At 44.0% G+C, this 17,158-nt stretch overlaps 1 protein-coding gene and 1 pseudogene across 1 annotated transcript in view; one reads left to right on the forward strand and one right to left on the reverse strand.

Annotated features, from left to right (window-relative positions):
* The window catches only part of SMS (spermine synthase), a 44,816-nt gene extending 42,508 nt beyond the window's left edge, over nucleotides 1-2,308 (reverse strand). The window contains exon 1 of the mRNA XM_045855999.1: nucleotides 2,048-2,308. Coding sequence (XP_045711955.1) covers nucleotides 2,048-2,096 — 49 coding nt within the window. The 5' untranslated portion in view covers nucleotides 2,097-2,308. The remainder of the gene's footprint in view (nucleotides 1-2,047) is intronic.
* Nucleotides 2,145-16,807, forward strand: LOC123829952 (annotated as a pseudogene).
* The last annotated feature ends 351 nt before the right edge of the window (nucleotides 16,808-17,158 follow it).

Genomic DNA, 17,158 nt, shown 5'->3' on the forward strand with positions numbered 1-17,158 from the left:
ATACAGTAAGAATCAGACTTCTCTTACTCCCAAAACACTCTTGTAGGGACTCCAGATCTAACATAGGTGTATGCATGCATATGCACACATCCCCTCAATGTTTCTTTGCAGGATGCTCTTCACCTTACCATCAAAACTTTCTCAGCTTTAACATTAACAGGCTGGGAATTAAGAATAACTAGCTGGCAATACTCCTTAATCTTTTTTTACTTTATTTGCTCTTTGCCCAACTGCATTATTTAGACGTCACTTCCACACCTTTCCAATTCTGATTCTGCCAGTTCCTCCTGCTCCCTTCCAAAGTGAGTGTCCACGGTTCTCTCTCCCTCCCTGGCCATGTGTGCCCAAAGGAAGTGTTCAAGTTTTCCCACTTTTCTTCCCACAATCATGTGAAGATTTTCCCTCATTTTTACAACAGAACAGGGAAGCGCCCATCATTTCCACAGGCAACATCTAAATTAAGCTGAAAGGCTGTTTAGGCTTCAGGCGGTGACACAAACTGAGTCGAGTACCAGAATCTTCAGGCCTCATCCAGGGATTACCCTTCTTAAAGCCTAGAAACTCCTGCTAGTTCAAGTGAGTGCTCAGAGGTGCTTACTACCAGGATCACCTCCTAGACTCACCTCCTTGCAGCTAGATGACCTTGAGCCACTATTCCTCAAGCTTCTCGCCCTTCTGACCTCTAAATTGAGTATGCCAGAACTTTCACCAACCACTAATAGCTTTAGCTGGCAGGGCAATTATTCAACAAAATCCTAGCTATCTCACACCCCACTAGCTGCTGCCCTAATCACTATTTTATATTCGGATTCTTCCCACCAGTTTCCTTTCCCTCCATCCTCACCTAAGAAATGTGGGAACTAAAAAATGCTTTGTTTTCTCCAAGGCACTTCCAGACCACCCAAATACAATGAGATTACTTAACAACATTGTGGTGTTTTCCGGCAACTCCCTAAAGATTAAAAGCCCTCTTAAGTGTTCACTGTTCTTCCCCCTTTTACCACAGGGAAGATGAAAAACAAGACCTAAGTCACATGCGGAGCCAATCATGAAGGGCAGGGCGCAAACCTAGATCTTGCTCCAGTCCTCAGTCATTTTATTAAGTCTTGTACCTCCGGAGATCCTTTAACCTTGGGGGAGAAAATGTAAAGTGAGTACTCTTAGAAGCTCAAACAACGGGAAGAGAAAGCGAGAAAGTCAATGTTCCAAATGGTAACAAAAAAGGTGGGTCCATCCAATTCAAAGAAAACACTGCAAGAGCGGGATATTGACGAGATGCTCCAGGTGGGACGTACGGGAAGCGCAGATTGAAGTCTACAGCTTTCATAGGTTTAAAATTAAAAGCCACCAGAAAACAAGACCCGCAGTCCTACCCCTCCCCCCATGTTATAAGCACCCAGAGCAAAGCCTGCAAAATACCCCTCCCCCCCTCATAGTTCCTGCACACAGTTCCGACTTCCCCAGCCCTCTATTCTAGTCGCCTCTCAGGCTTCTTAGGCTTCCCAATTTGGGGAGTTTGGGCTCCCGCGCCCAGACCTCATCCCCCCCCCCCCACCAATAATAATCGTTTCCTTTTCCCGTCCCCGGTCCCTTTCCGGGGGATCCATCTCCTACGCAGTCGCCCAAGAATTTTGCAAGCGCAGCGTGGTCCTTTCCCCAGCCTGAGCTCCCGTGAGGGGAGTCCCCGTCCCCAGGGGGGGAATTTACCCGCCCCAGAAAACAGGAAAAGGTCACGCGGGTGGCCCCGCGCCATCCACGCCTCGTTTTGCCACCGCCCCTGCACACCCGCCCCACGGTGTCCCGCCTAGGGGGCTCTAGGCGACCCGGGCCCGAAGGGGGGCTGGGCTGGGGGACCCGGCACGGCCCCTGCAGACCCCGCACTGCGGTCGGTAGCGAGCGCGGAGCGAGTCCGAGCTCGGTCTCCACCCGCCCGCCGGTGCACATGGTCCCGCAGCATGCATTGTTCGGCCCGCAGCGTGCGCTTCGCCCGGCCCCAGCCCTCCAGGCGACAGGGGCGACGGGGCAGGTGGCGGCTGCATGTCCTCACCTTTGGCGCCGAGCGTGAAGTCGAGCGTGCTGTGCCGTGCTGCTGCCATAGTGAGGCGAGGCCCTGGGCCATGCCTGGGGGAGGCGGCCGCGGGAAAATGGGGGACCGCACGGCGGGTCAGCCTGCGGCCAGCGGGGACTGTGCCGCGCCGGGGAGGCCGAGGGTAAGAGGTGGGAGGGGCCGCCGGGAGCCACCCGGGGCGCAGGGGCGGGGTCGGGCCCGCCTCCGGGAGGGAGGAAGCGCAGACGCCCGTAGCCCCGAACTTACAGCGCAGGGGGGGGCGAGGCCTCGCTAAAGCAATGGTGGAAACGTGGGCGCCGCGCTCCCTCGCGTGCGTCACCAATGGCCGCGCCCCGCGCCCAGGATCAGGCCGGCGATACGGCCATCCGTTAGGTCACCTTAGGTTTAAACAGCGCAGCACGACTTCCGGGGGGCCCACCCCCCCGTATTTCCCCCAGACTAGCCCCCAACCCAAGGCCCCTCTTAATTCCCGGCCAGGAAAATAAAATGCTAGGATCCACCCTGTAGTCTAAAACTACTGTACTGCCGCCTTTTTCTTAACTCTTCAAATGCTAATAGTAATGATTACCATTATTATTAGCAAGGGTTGGCTTTGCATTCCAGGACCGAATAGAAAAGCTCTTGGGCATTTAATTTACCTACATTTTCATGCAAAACGGGAATGGGGGAGAAGCCAATGAGGGGATAATGTTGTTGATGTTGATCTAGGAAATTACAGATTATAGAGCTGCGCCTCCATCATTGATGCCTCCATCCGTGGCAGTGAACCTTTCCGCTCTGCCCTGATCTTTGACTTGGGGATTATGGCTGGTGTTCAATAAGAATGTGGTAAAGGGAAGAACATCAGGTGCTGTGCATTAAAACCCTCCTTAGTTACACCAATATCACTGGGCAAATGCCTCCATCATGCCATCAGTCTTTTGTGCCTCTCTTGGCGCTCGGAAACTCCACGTGAATTGCTGTACTGGCTCTACAAATTTTAGATCATTGATATCGCATACCTCCACAAAGGCAGAAACTAGGTATTCAACTCATCTCTCCTGCAGGCATCCTCTAGTGCTGTTTTGCTGAGTCCTTCTTTCTACAAGAACTGGACAATGCCTTCAGGAGTGTTCTTCAACTCACCATCCCTTTAAGAACTGTACCGCTTTCTTAGCACCTACATTTACATGTTCTTACCCACAACCACCTGTTTGCTGCTCTGCCTGTTTTCCTTTCTTCTGTGGTTCTCAGGTTCTCAATTTGTCCAATAGCTACTCTGCTGTTTCAGCTTTCAGTCTCTGTAGTTCAGACTGCAGCTCCTGCTTTCTTCCTGCGATGTTCTCCAGTTCTTGCCATCCCTCTGGAGCCAGGTCATTGGGGGAGCCAGTTGCCCTCCTCTGCCACATTGCAGAGCAATGGTCTCAAGTGTGCCTCTCCCCACTTAACAGCAGGGTGGGCCTCCGGGACATGTAAACGTGCGCAGTGGCACAGAGTCAAGGGCTCCGAAGAGCCTGCACTTGGTTTAATGCTCTGCTGTCACTGTCTTGAAATTCTGACTAGTTTTTGAACCAGGAGCCCTGTGTCTTTATTTTGCACTGGGCCTGTAAATTATATAACCAGTCCTGCTCAGCAGCTTGTGTCCTGCTCAGCAGCAGCTTTGTCCTGCTGCACAGGAGACAAAGGCCAGTGCTAGTGCCTCACCTTGCTTCTGCATGATGCAAAGTCAACGTGTTACAGGGTGCAGCCAAGAGGGGGGACCCCAAATGAGCATTTGAAATGGGGTCCAGAACTCAAGGTGTCCAGGAGATTTTAAGATGTGTTCACCCCTTCCCCCACAGGTGTGAGTTGGGGGAAGGGGCACACGGAGCAAGAACATGCAGGGCTTTTTTGTACAGCAACAGCCTTGCAGCTACCCTCTGGCGTGGTCATTTAACATATCTATAACCTTTGACTGGTTACATAGATATGTTAAATAGCTGTGGCCATGCTCTGAGCCAGGGGAATGGAAGTAACTTCCCCACCAAGATGTAACTGGGGGGCAGGTCCCCCAAGTTACAGTGCCTGTGTGGGAGCTTGGAGATGATTGGCTCCATGACATGGGGCCACACCTGCCCAGACTCATGATGGCAGTCCAGTAGAGCTGGACGGATATGAGTTCTGGCATGTGAAACCGAGTGTGGGAGGAGTTGGGAATAGGAAGGAAGATTGGTGCGGGGAAGATTGGTGCGGGGATTTAAACCCAGACACGGCAGCCATTGAGAGGGAGAACCACTCGGCTTTGGCAGAGTGGAGACGCCCGTAGCCCTGTGACAGAGAATCACCATGCGGCTTTAGCAGAGAACCGCCACTCGGATTTGGCAGAGTGGCGACCACCCCCCCCAAACCTCCTTACAGCCATTGGAGAGAGAAGCATGCAGCTTTGGCTGAGTGGGGACTCCCGTGGCCCTGGAGCGGTGGAGAGAGAACCTCGTGCCTTTGCCAGAGTGGGGACCCCTGCAGCTTTAGTAGGGGGAACCACCACCCGGCTTTAGCAGAGATCCCAGCAACACAGCTGAGGGTGCCAGGAACCAAGGGAGGTCTACCAGCCAAGACGGATTACTGAGAAGAACCGGGGGCTGCCTGAGCCATGGACTTCTATTCCTTTTCCTGAGATATGGTACCCCAGACTGGGCAAAGGGGGAAGGAAGGACTGTGTATGTTTGTGGGTGTTTTAAGGGACTTTGGGATTTTGATGAAGACATTAGGTCACTACTTTAAGTTTGTATAGCATTAAATAAACATTTCCTTTCCTCTTCATGAATCTCTAGCATTGAGAGATATCTTTCCTATAGACGGCGGACATAACAGGCGTGGGGGTTCCTTTTGGTAATAGTATATCATCCCAGTCCCCCCCTTGTTGTTCTGTAACAAATGGATGTGAAAATCCTTGAGCTGCTTTGCCTCGAACTAATCAGACAGCCATAACAAAAATGCTTCATGATGTGCAGAACGTCAGAGATAACTGGGCCTCGATATGGAATCGACATTTTGGGGGGCAGCTTTAGGAGTTATCATTTTAAGGATATTCTCAGTGCATGTGTCACCTACCCATGACACAATCCTGCCAAGATTGTTAAGGGTAGGACAGGGACAGGAGCCAAGGGCTTGAGGCTTCTTTAAATCCCCAGCTGAGCTATTAGCACCTATTTGGATTCTGGAACATGCTGTCATTGCCCGGGTTTTATAATCTAGGCCCCCGGCTTCAAGGCTTGTTACAGGATGAATAATCCCTTTGTTTGTGGGAATTGCTCGTATTATGGTTTCTGGAAATTGATAAAATCCTGCAACGAAAAAGCAAGAGACTCAGCTACAAGCTGCATTCTGGAAGCAACCTCCTAGTCAACATCATCTTGGCAATGGTGAAAATGTGGACATCATGGATTAATGTCCTCTGGATGGACCTCATCTGCTCTTGGTCAACAGGGAGCGACAGGCAGCTCCTGCTGTCCTGGAGCAGGCTGGGCAGTTTGCTGTTGAAACTAAGCAATACCCCAGAACATGAACATCAAACAAGGCTATCCTATGACCAGGATGGGACAAGACAAAGACCACTCCGTAATCATGTCTGAACATGCAGAATATGTGAACCTTATCCAAACCACAAACGTCACCAATATCCCCTAATCCTGACTAATGAGGGACTGCACCTTCTTTACCCATCACAGCCTCTGTCTAGTCTTCCCTGCTTCCAGAAGACATTTAAAGACACCCAGTCATGGGACTATTCCGCCCTCAGTCCAGAGCAACACCTACCTTCCTTAAAGGCTCCCCATAAGCACCTGATACGGGCCCAGCCCTATACGTGGTCCTTCCTGACACCCTCCTGCTGCGATGCCCCACGGTGTACGATCTCCCTCACTGCAAGGAGAAGAAAACCTGCTTGTTCCATTCCAGGTGTGTTCCTGGGGGGTGTGGCTGGCGGGCAGTGCCAATAGTGACAATAAGGTGATGTCAACACTTACGGTGAAAATGCTTAGGTGCCAGGCATTACTCTGATCCAAAGCTCACATTCACATGGACCCACCTGCTTATTTATAGTCAGGCCAGCTGGAACATCTGGACAGAGTTTTTATAAACTCTGAGAAAGAGCCACACTTTCCTGCGCAGTTAGCAACAGTAACTACCAACTGGGAAGAAGGAAGTCAAAACAGAAAAGAGAAGAAAGAAGAAGAAAGATGTGGTGGCAGTGACTGGGAAGCAAGGTACTAACTGGGTATCCCTGCAGGCTGTCATTGCGCTATTGTCCCCAACCTTCCTTGTAAAGAGAAGTAGGGGCTGGCAGCCCTTAGCAGCAGCACCTGCCACCAAAGCCAGTACCTTTTGTTTTACTGCTTTATTTTTCGCCTTTTCACCAGTCTACTTGGGAACCCTTGGAGACATTCCACCTCCCTGTCTTCTGTGTGCAGCTGTGATGAAATCACTTCCTTTCTTTAAAAACCCGGCCTTAGTTATTAGGGTTAGAATGGCTGACAGAAATCTGGACGACTCCCCTGCCATTTTGCAGATGAATGTAGGCCTCGCCCAGCTAGTGAAACACGATTAAATTTCTGATTAAAAAAAAGTATGTAACCGAGAGGCGCCTGGAATCTTTGACACAGTGTTTCTCAAGTTAACTGCACATAGGATCACCTGGGGAGCTTTAAAACCTACACCTGCCTGAGCCCCAGCCCACAAAGACCAGTCTGGGCATTGGGCTTGTTAAGAATAGATAAATAGCCCTGGCTGGTGTGACTCAGTGGATTGAGTGCCAGACTGTGAACCAAAGGGTCGCAGTTCAATTCCCAGTCAGAGCACATGCCTGGGGTGCGGGCCAGGTCCCCAGTGGGGGCTACGTGAGAGCCAACCATACATTGGTGTTTCTCTCCCTGTCTTTCTCCTTCCCTTCCCCCTCTCTCTGAAAATAAATAAATAAAATCTTAAAAAATTAAATTATAAACGAACACAAAACCAGGAGATACCAATGTAAAGCCAAGGGTGCCATGGCCAAATCAAGAAGCAGTGTGAACCACAATAGATACAACTCCACTCCCACAAAGGTGGCTCTAATATAAGTAAATAAATTGTTAAAATGAGAAAATAACAAGCGTTGGTGATTTTGGTGAGCATGTGGAGAAATTGGAACCCTCCGTACATCCATGCATTGCTGGTAGGAATGTCAAGTGGTGCAGCCGCTATGGAAACCAGTATGGAAGTTCCTCAAAATGTTAAACAGCATTACATATGACCCAGCAGTTCCAGTAGGGCATATACTCAAGAGAATGGTAAACAGGTGTTCATGAAAAGTTTGTACATGAATGTTTATAACAGTACTATATACAATCGTCAAAAGGTGGAAACAACCAAATGTCCATCAATAGATGAGTGGATAAGCAGAATAGTATTCAGCCATAAAAGGAATGAAGTTCTGAACCCGGCTACAACACAGATGAACCTTGAAAATATCTTATACAAAAGAAGCCGGTCACAAAAGGACAAATAGTGTGTAATTCCATTTGAAATGTCTAGAACAGGTAACTCCAAACAGACAGAAATTGGGTCAGTGGTTGCCAGCGGCTGGGGAGTAGCGAAGGGAGGTGACTACTTGATGGGAATGGGGTTCCCTTTGGGGCGATGAAAATGTCTTGGAAGTAGGTACAGGCAGTGGTTGCCCAACATTGCCAATATACTAAATGCCAGTGAATTTTTCACTGTAAAATAGCTAATTCTATGTTGTGTGAATTTTACCTCAATTTTTTTTTTAAAAAGCCTGTAGGTAAAACAAAGTTTTTAAGGTAAAGCTGTACAGAAATTTATTTTAGATTTTATTTACTTATTTTTAGAGAGAGGGGAGGGGAGGGAGGGAGAAAGAGAGGGACAGAAACATCAATGTGTGAGAAAAACATTGATTGGTTGACTCTCACACAACCCCAACCAGGGACCTGGCCCGGGAATTGAGCTGCAACCCAGGCACGTGCCCTGACCAGGAATTGAACAGAGGATCTTTTGGTTTGTGGGATGATGCCCAACCCACTGAGCCACACCAGTCAGGGCTGTACAGAAATTTTTATTAAGTGTACTTCATCACCTGAAGCCAATTTCAAATACATGCCTAATAGGAGGAAGTTGAAGTGAGGTGTTTGAAAAAATAAAAAGGAAAATCAAAGGCTGTTGGGAAACCAGCCTCATGATTGAAGTTTTCCCAAAGAAAAGCATCCTTCAGCCTCACACACTAACTTATTTACTCCTTACGATAGCCAAAACAGATTGGTACAATTGTCCCCATTTTACCAAGCAGTTAACTGAGGTACAAAGAGGTTAGGTAGCTAGAAAGTGGTAGAGCCAGGACTTGAACCCGGGTAGATGGCTCCAGAGTCGAGCCATTCACCTCTTCATGGTGTAGCATCTGATTGTCCTAGCTGTTGTCTCACACCATTCCACTTTTCTTGCAACTCGATAAACCCAAAGTGTGTGAGTCTGCCTGCCTCCCACCAGCAGGCACCCCTGCCCCGTCAGGGAGTGTGACCTTGGAGAGAGTGTCCTGCCTCTCCTCTCTCTGGAGCCATTGCCTGTCTTCACCAATTTCTGGGGTGAATTCCTACCCCGCTTCTTGCCAGCGGTGAGACAGTGGACGGGTTCATCAACCTCTCTGTAAAATGAAGCTAATAACATTACCCACCCCATAGAGATATTGTGAAGATTAAATTAATAAATATATGAGAAGCACAGGGGACTATCTGACATGTGACACAGATTTGGTAAGTGGCAGGTAGCTACAAGGATGAGAATGAGAATGTTGAAACTGTTATCAAGGCACACCCTACTCCGGGCACCAAGGTCTTTCAGGACTCCTGCCTTGTCACCATTGTTCTCCCAGTGCTTGGCCCTGGGCCTGGCACAGTGCACTGCAGGCCCCCAATACCTATGTCCTTGGAAATGAAGTGAGGGGTAGAACATTATGCTCGACACCCCAAAGGACCCCAAGCAGAGACCAAGTTCTCTGAAGCCAGGTGTTGGGGAAGGGAAGAGATGGTAACAGCTAGCCCACATGACTTCCCATTCTGTTTCTCATAATTCCACTCCCATTCCTGACCCCCAAGGTGCCAGGCAGTTCACAGCCCATTCAGAAGGTCTTTACAAGAGTTCACCGGTAGCACTTTCTGGAGGATTATTTAAGAAAAGTAAATGACAAAAAGGCTTCCCTTAAGACATTTCAAGACAGCATCCTGAGTACCAGTCATACTCCTCTGTTGTGTCTCTGTCGGCCCTTTGACAACTAGCATGCAGACCAGAAAGGATGACAAGTCGCTTCCCACTGTTACCCTGCAGACACTCTCCTCACCCTGCAGCCTCTCAGTGTCCTGAGACATGTCCACACACCTTAGAGGGTTCAGCCAGTTTGAGAAAGCCTGACTTAACAGGAAGATTTGAAGTGTGAGACTCCATCACTCAGCCCCTAAGAAGGCACACCAGGCCAGCCTTTCTTAAGAGGAACTCTTCTTGAGACTCTTTAATGAACCCCTCTACGTGAAATGCTGTACTTCCTTTTTTCCTCTCATTTCTAGCAAAGAATGGTGCATTGTGGGGAAGGAAGTCTTAATTGTTACAATGTATTACCCGAATGACCCAAGTAACGACACAATCAGAAGTGTTACCAAGGCAAATAATGGAGGGGGCTTTGGTCTCAGAGATAATGCCCTGGCTTCTTGTTTCAATGCAGCATTTACTATCGCTGATACTTGAAGATGTGACTAAATTCTCAACTGTACGTTCTACTTTAAATGTATATTTTTCTATAAGGTTGATTCCTTTCTTCCGTAGTCTCTGGAGAGGCAGTTCACAGAATGATTACAATCAGGGCCCTTTGTTAGCCAGCCTGGGTCCTCATCTTGATTATTCCATTTGTTTGCAGGTAACCTTTGACAGATGATCTAATCTTTCTAAGTTTCTTCTCAGTGAAGAAGGTATCATAAAGTAACAGCACCTCTTCATACAATTGGTTTGAAGCTTCAATAAACTAACAGAAGTACAGCACTTAGAACGGTGCCTGGCATGTAGAAATCCCCATGGAAGAATTAGTTATTATTGATGAGTTAAGACTGATATTTCCTTTGCCCCAGTTCAAATGGTGGGTACCTAGGGGTTTAGAGGGCAACTCCCACTTCAGCTGCCATTTGCCTATTTATAGTAGAGCTAAAAGTTTCCCAAAGCCCACATAGGGTCCGCTTGTCTTAAAATGTGTTCGATCGACACAAGTCAACAGTCAGAGGGTGTCCCAGAAGCTGACTGTAGTGGGATTGGATGTGAGCCGCCATTTTGCATTGCATGACGGCACAATGCCTTTCACTTGCCAGACACTTGGGTCTCTTTCCTCACCTGAAATACCTCCTTTCTCCAGCAAGGTTTATTCCCTGTTTAAAGACATAGAGACTGAGGCCAGGTGGCCTGCTCAAGGCCACGCACCAGTCTGTGGCAGAGCAAGTCTTGGAGCGTGGGTCACTCTGACTCCAAAGGCAGGGTAATTTCTAATCTATCAAGTTGCCACTCAGTACTGGAAATGAGAGCAGAGAAAAAGCTCTGAATGCATCATTTCAAACATGCTCATTCTACATGCAGACAATTGTTGTTTTAAGGAAAAGGGAGAAGAAAGAGAGATTACATTTTGGCATGCAAAGGCAAAACAATAAATACTTTTTTTCCTGTTCCTGGATCTCAATGCAGCTTCTTCATGTAACTGAAACACAGGCCCGCCTGCCTGCTGCTATGAAAGACAATACTTGAAAGGCAGGTGCTGATGTAAAGGAAAGTGGTTTATTTACAGGTGCCAGCCATCTGGAAGATGGGGGACTCCTATCACAAAGCCCATCTCCTAGAAGATGGGGGAATCATGTCTCAAAGCACATCTCCACCCCTCAGTGGAGGCAGAGGTTTTTATAAGGAGGCAGAGGGGAACAGAACAAAGAGATCAAGGGAGGGGGTTGAAAAGCTCTCTACGTGCAAATGAGCACACTCCATTCTGATCAGGCAAGTGATGGTCTGGTGTGTGTCATCCTGGTTTAGTCGTCCTGGCTTCACATTTATCCCAGCTTCACATCATCGTGGCTCCACAGTTAAAGATCAGCAAATTTCCAGGAGCAGGGATGGGTCACAATGTCCCACTGTTACAATTTTCCACTGTTGCATTCAAAGCACGTGAATTTATACATGTTGACACAGCTCTTATTTTAAACTCTTCTTTGGCTCAGTTTTCACCTTCTTCCTCTTGACACAACCAGTCTTATGACTTCCCTCTTTCAGTCTCTGAGAATCCGCCCCAAGTCGTTATGCAGTAGTTACTGTTAATATCAACACTGCAAATGATAATTCAGTCCTCCCCACTAAACCATAGGTTTCTTCTGGTTTTATAGGAAAGTGTCTGGCATAATATTACCATGTTAATCTTAAGGGTCTTTCTTGCCCTTTAAGGATCTATTAATATTGATAGTTTAAACATATATTACTTGGGGAGCACCCTTCTAGTTGCTAGATGAGGTGCCCAATTCATGATTCACTTAATAAAGCCAATCAGATCTTCAAAAATAAAAAAATAATAAAAAATGTTCATTTCATCAGAAAGTTTGTCCTTTAATAATCTTAAATCACCTTTTTCCCAAATTATTTACAAATACATAGTTTACTCATTTTTGTCTGAAATAGACAGTAGATATTGGTTCACTCTCAGTATACCTATTGATATTAAAACTCCATAAGTGAAAAGTGAATGTATGTTATTTTAAATTTGCATCCTTAAAAAAATACCAGGTTATTGCACTTTGGCTATTTGCAAATTAATCAAACAAAATTTAGAAACTTTGCAGTAAATATATTAGGGCAAAAAAAGAAAATTGTACTGAAATGCAAGATGCCTGCCAAATGGGAAAAATCATGCTAAAGAATGTTCCATTGCTGTGCAATTGGTAAGATCACCAGTCGGGCCAAACCCGTGTCATGTGCCTCCTGCTGTGATGTACTGAGAAGGACCCAACATCCCTTCTGTAGTATTCTTGCCAAAAATAACACAACCTGTACCTAATCATGAAGAAACATCAGACAAACTCAAACTAAGGGACCTTCCACAAAATGAATATCCTATATTCTTCAAAAAATGTGAAGGTCAAGAAACACAAAAAAGTTGAGGAATTGTTTCAGATGCAAAGAAACTAAGCAGATATTACAACTGAATCAAAAGTGCAATTCTGGATTGGATCCTTGAGCAGGAAAGAAAAATAGCCATAGGAAGAGATTTTATGGAGACAATTGACAACAGTGGAATAGGGATTGTGTATTAAACAATAGCTTTGTAGCAATGTTAAATTTCCTGACTTTGATCAGTGTACTGTGATTTCATAACAGAATGTCCTTGTTCTTAAGAATTATACCCTACATCCTGGCTGGTGTGGCTCAGTGGATTGAGTGCCGGCCTGTGAATCAAAAGGCTGCAGGTTCGATTCCCAGTCTAGGGCACATGCCTGGGTTGTGGGCCAGGTCCCCAGTAAGGGACGTGCAAGAAGCAACCACATATTGATGTATCTCTCTCTGTCTCTCCCTTCCCCTCTAAAAAATAAATAAATAATATCTTTTAAAAAATTGTTTTAAATTATAGCCTGCAGCATGTTTGCTGAAGGGGCAGAATATCTCCAACTAATCAATGGTTTGGGAAAAAAGTATGCATGTATAAATAAAAAGAGAGAGAGAGAGACTGACAAGGCAAATGGGGCAAAATGTCAACAATGGCTGAATCTGGGAAAGGGTGTACAAGAGTTCCTTGTATGCTTTTTGCAACTTGTAGCATTGGATGCTATATTTTCATGAAAAATACTTAATCTGTATTTAGATTCCATACAATTTACAGTTGGAAAAAAGATAAGTTTACAGAGCCAAGTTGTTTTAACATACCTAACATTTTTCCCATAACTGAATGGGGTACCAAAAATCATTTTCCTTTAATATTTACATCCACATTGCTAAAACTAGTATATTTTTTAGAAGAATTGATTTGACTCTGAAGCAGAACATGTCTGTTTCAAAACCACATCTGTGCAAGTTAAATAAATTCAGTAATTTGTGTCAACTCAGTATTTTTAATGTTAAAATCAAAAGGGTATTGTGCTATTTGAGAAGCAATTCTAGATTTATCAATATAAACAAAGCATTCTTCAAAGTTTCCTTATAATTTCACAGCCACCTTACCTGATGCTGTCTATTACAATTAAAATCGTCTGCATATTGTTCCATGTTAGCAAAATGTATAAAATCATTATCATTGATTTAAATCATGCAAACTTTCAGTTTCAACATAAACTCTTATACCTGAGTAGCTAAATCACAAATAAGCTTTTCCTTTTTGTGGAGCTTCAAATTTATCTTGTTCATATGCAGACGTGTAAATCACATTACCATTTTTTTGATTAGTGAATATTTGGCAAGCATTCCTTTTGTTCCGAGAAAATCCTGAATTGCAGTTAACAGCACAGTAAAACTTTGTAAAACTCCTTGTGGCTCAACCAACAAGCACTGGCAACAAACACAAGATCATTAAATTCATCGTCTGTTTCTTTCAACGGTTCCATAAACTGGTGATGAGTCATAGAATTTGCACGTATATGCTCAACAATTTTAACAACTGTTTCCATGACACTTTTCGTAGAATCTGTTTTGGAAAACTGAGCACAAATATTTTCAGCATGTATCATAAGTGATATGAAGTCACCAGAAAAACATCAGTCTCTTGTTTTAAAATTCCAACAAATCCAGAGTCTTGACCTAACAGTTGGAGCACCAGCTGTTACGGTATATTTTTTATATCTAACTAAAGTTTTTCTATCAAAGATATAAAAGATTTTAAAATATCTATGCCATAGATTTTTAGGCTATGAATGGTCATTTCACTGCAAGTATGGCAGTCCTTTGAAACAAAACATACCCAAAATACTTATTAGACAATGTCCTATTCACTGTATGAATCATACAAAGCTAAAGAAAAGTACTTGTAATTTTTTCAATTTTTAATCAATTAATCTTAGATACTGTTAGAAAGGTCTGGTAGTCTACAAACAGTTATTTTGTGTTTTAATTGAAGATCTTTCTTTTTTGTAAAATAACATTTTTAGTCTTTTCCGTATAATTTTTAAACAAAATGTCCATAACTGAAACGAAAATTTCTTTTACTATTGCCTTCTAAAACTGGCTTTCTTTTACATGCAGGTATTCAAGCAATTTGAAAGTTGGCCAAAATTACAAGTTCAGAGCTTGCTATCATATTTTAAACACTTTCCACAGGACATTCAGTTTGGATGCAGGCAGCTAATTTTATTGATGGCTTTTTACTCTTCTCATCAAATTCACTCTCTATTTGCTGAAAATTGTTCCTTATTTTTCTCCACTTTATTACCTTTAAACAATTTTTATACAACAGCTGTTTTTTTTGGTCTGCTGCAGCAAATGATATGAAATTTACAACATACTTCTTGTAATATGTTTTTTTCCTTCTTCTGGTTTAGTACTAATATCCATATCTCCACTCAATTCTGCCTCAGTACTATGCCCTCTATTTAAATTTAAAAAGTTAGTCCATAGTTATCTTTTATTTTATTTTTAAAATTAATTCATATTTTAATCCTTATCTGAGGCTATTTTTCCATTGTTTTTAGAGGAAGGTGGGGGGAGAAAAGAGAGAGAAACATTGATGTTAGAGAGAAACATCGACTGGTTGCCTCCCATATGTGTACCAACTGAGGATCAAACCCACAATCTGGGTACGTGTCCTGACTGGGAATCAAAACCATGACCCCTTAGTTTAAGGGATGACACTCCAACTGAGCTTCACTGGTTTAATTATATTATAACTTAAAGTATAGGAAATATTTCACTTTAGTTACCAATTACCATTTACATAGGTATGGTGGTAAATGGTGCTATCTGTATAAAATATTCAAATAAAAAGACATTTCAGCCCTGACTGGTGTGGCTCAGTGGATTGATCACGGGCCTGCAAACCAAAGAGTCACCAGTTCGATTCCCAGGCAGGGCACATGCCTGGGTTGCAGCCCAGGTCCCCAGTAGGGGGTGCATGAGAAGCAACCACACATTGATGTTTCTGTCCCTCTCTCCCTCCCTTCCCTTCTCTATAAAAATAAATAAATAAATAAAAACTGTTAAAAACACATTTCAATGATAAATTAGTGTGTAGGAAAAATTTGAATTGACTTAATCTACTGATGCTAACTAGACAGACAATGGGTTTATGTATAATACTAGACACAACTCGACACACAGTGCAGTACAGTATAGCAATATCTATGAGATGGAACAGTTAAAGTATAAATGTTCTAGAAAAATAGGGAGGAGATACCATATTTTTTGGGCCATAAGACAGACGCACCTAGGTTCTAGAGAAGAAAAATAGGGAAAAAAATTTTGAAGCAAAAAATGTGATAAAATATTTAATAACATAAATAACATAATATTTTACCCATGTAAATGTAAGCAGAACTCAACAGCAGCATTAACAACCATTATTCCTCCCAAATTTGTGGGGGGAGGAACATGCATCTTATAGTCCAAAAAATATGGTAAATATGTTTACCATCAACTATGGGTAAACTTATGCGTCATCTTTTCAAAAGAGATTTTATTTATCTATTTTCAGAGAGAAGGGAAGGGAAGGAGAAAGAAAGAGAAACATCAATGTGTGGTTGCCCCTCACGTGCCCCCTACTGGGGACCTGTCCTGCAACCCAGGCATGTGCCCTGACTGGGAATCAAACCAGCAGCCCTTTGGTTTGCAGGCATGTGCTCAATCCACTGAGCCACACCAGCCAGGGCTGCATTATTTTAAAATAATTTTCTTTTTTTGACTGTCTTTATTTTTAAAACTACAGTTGGTACTAAGAAAACTCTCATAAAAATATGTTTTAACTCTAACTCAGGTTAACTCCATGAGGCCTTTTGCCACCTTCCTTTTCTCTGTTCCTATAAAATCCAGTGCACTACTCTGAAAGAGTTTAGCAACACTGGTGGTCCCAGGTACTTGTCACCTAATTCAAGTAGTACCATTAAAAAATGATGATGATGGTGATGGCATTAATAAATATGTATGGAAGACTGCAGTCCTCTTCCTGAAATAGTATTTTTTTTCTATAACCTAAAATAATCAAATAATCATGTTTTTTCTATAGCTATGCTGTATTCTTTCAGATGCTCACTGAGATGTTGTGGGGTTTTTTTTTTTTTTTTGCAGTTTCCTGTGAATAATATTTTGATGTGCCTAAATTGTGAATAAACTGACAACACCTTTTTCTTTCCAACTTGGTCTTGGTAGAAGGGCTCCCACCAAAAAGGGTGGTGAGAAGCAAAAGGGTCGTTCTGCCATCAGCAAGGCAGTGACCTGAGAATACACCACCAACATTCACAAATGCATCCGTGGAGTGGGTTTCAAGGAGCATGCCCGTCGGACACTCACAGAGATCTGAGAATTTGCTATGAAGGAAATGGGAACTGCAGATGTACGCATCGCATTGACACCAGGTTCAACAAAGCTGTCTGGGCCAAAGGAATAAGGAATGTCCCACACCATATCCGGGTACAGTTGTCCAGAAAACGTACTGAGGATCAAGATTCACCGAACAAGCTCTGTAAGTTGGTCACCTACATACCTGTCACCCCTTTCAAAAATCTACAAACAGGTAATGTGGATGAGAACTAACTGCTGATTGTTGAATAAAGCTAAAAAATGCAAAAAAAAAAAAAAACCCCGCCAAAAAACCCAACTGACAATGCCTTATAAATACAACGATGAGGACAAAAACAAACCTAGCACATATTTGTATCAATGCTTGCTCCTGTCCTGAGTTATAGAATTCATTGTTTATCGTTCTGTCTTTTCCCTTTAGAATGTGAGCCCTTGAAGCAGGGGCTGTTTTGTTAACCTCTGAGGCTCAACGCCTAGGATAAGTCCTGGCATATGACGAGAGTGGGCATGCTATAAATCCATGAGGAATGAATGAAAGAATGGGAATCCAATGTATTCATTGTTTTTCACGCATGTATACACTCA

The sequence above is a fragment of the Phyllostomus hastatus genome, unplaced genomic scaffold (assembly GCF_019186645.2).
Source record: "Phyllostomus hastatus isolate PE091 unplaced genomic scaffold, TTU_PhHast_1.1 phas_scaffold_12, whole genome shotgun sequence".
In the NCBI taxonomy this organism is placed as follows: Eukaryota; Metazoa; Chordata; class Mammalia; order Chiroptera; family Phyllostomidae; genus Phyllostomus; species Phyllostomus hastatus.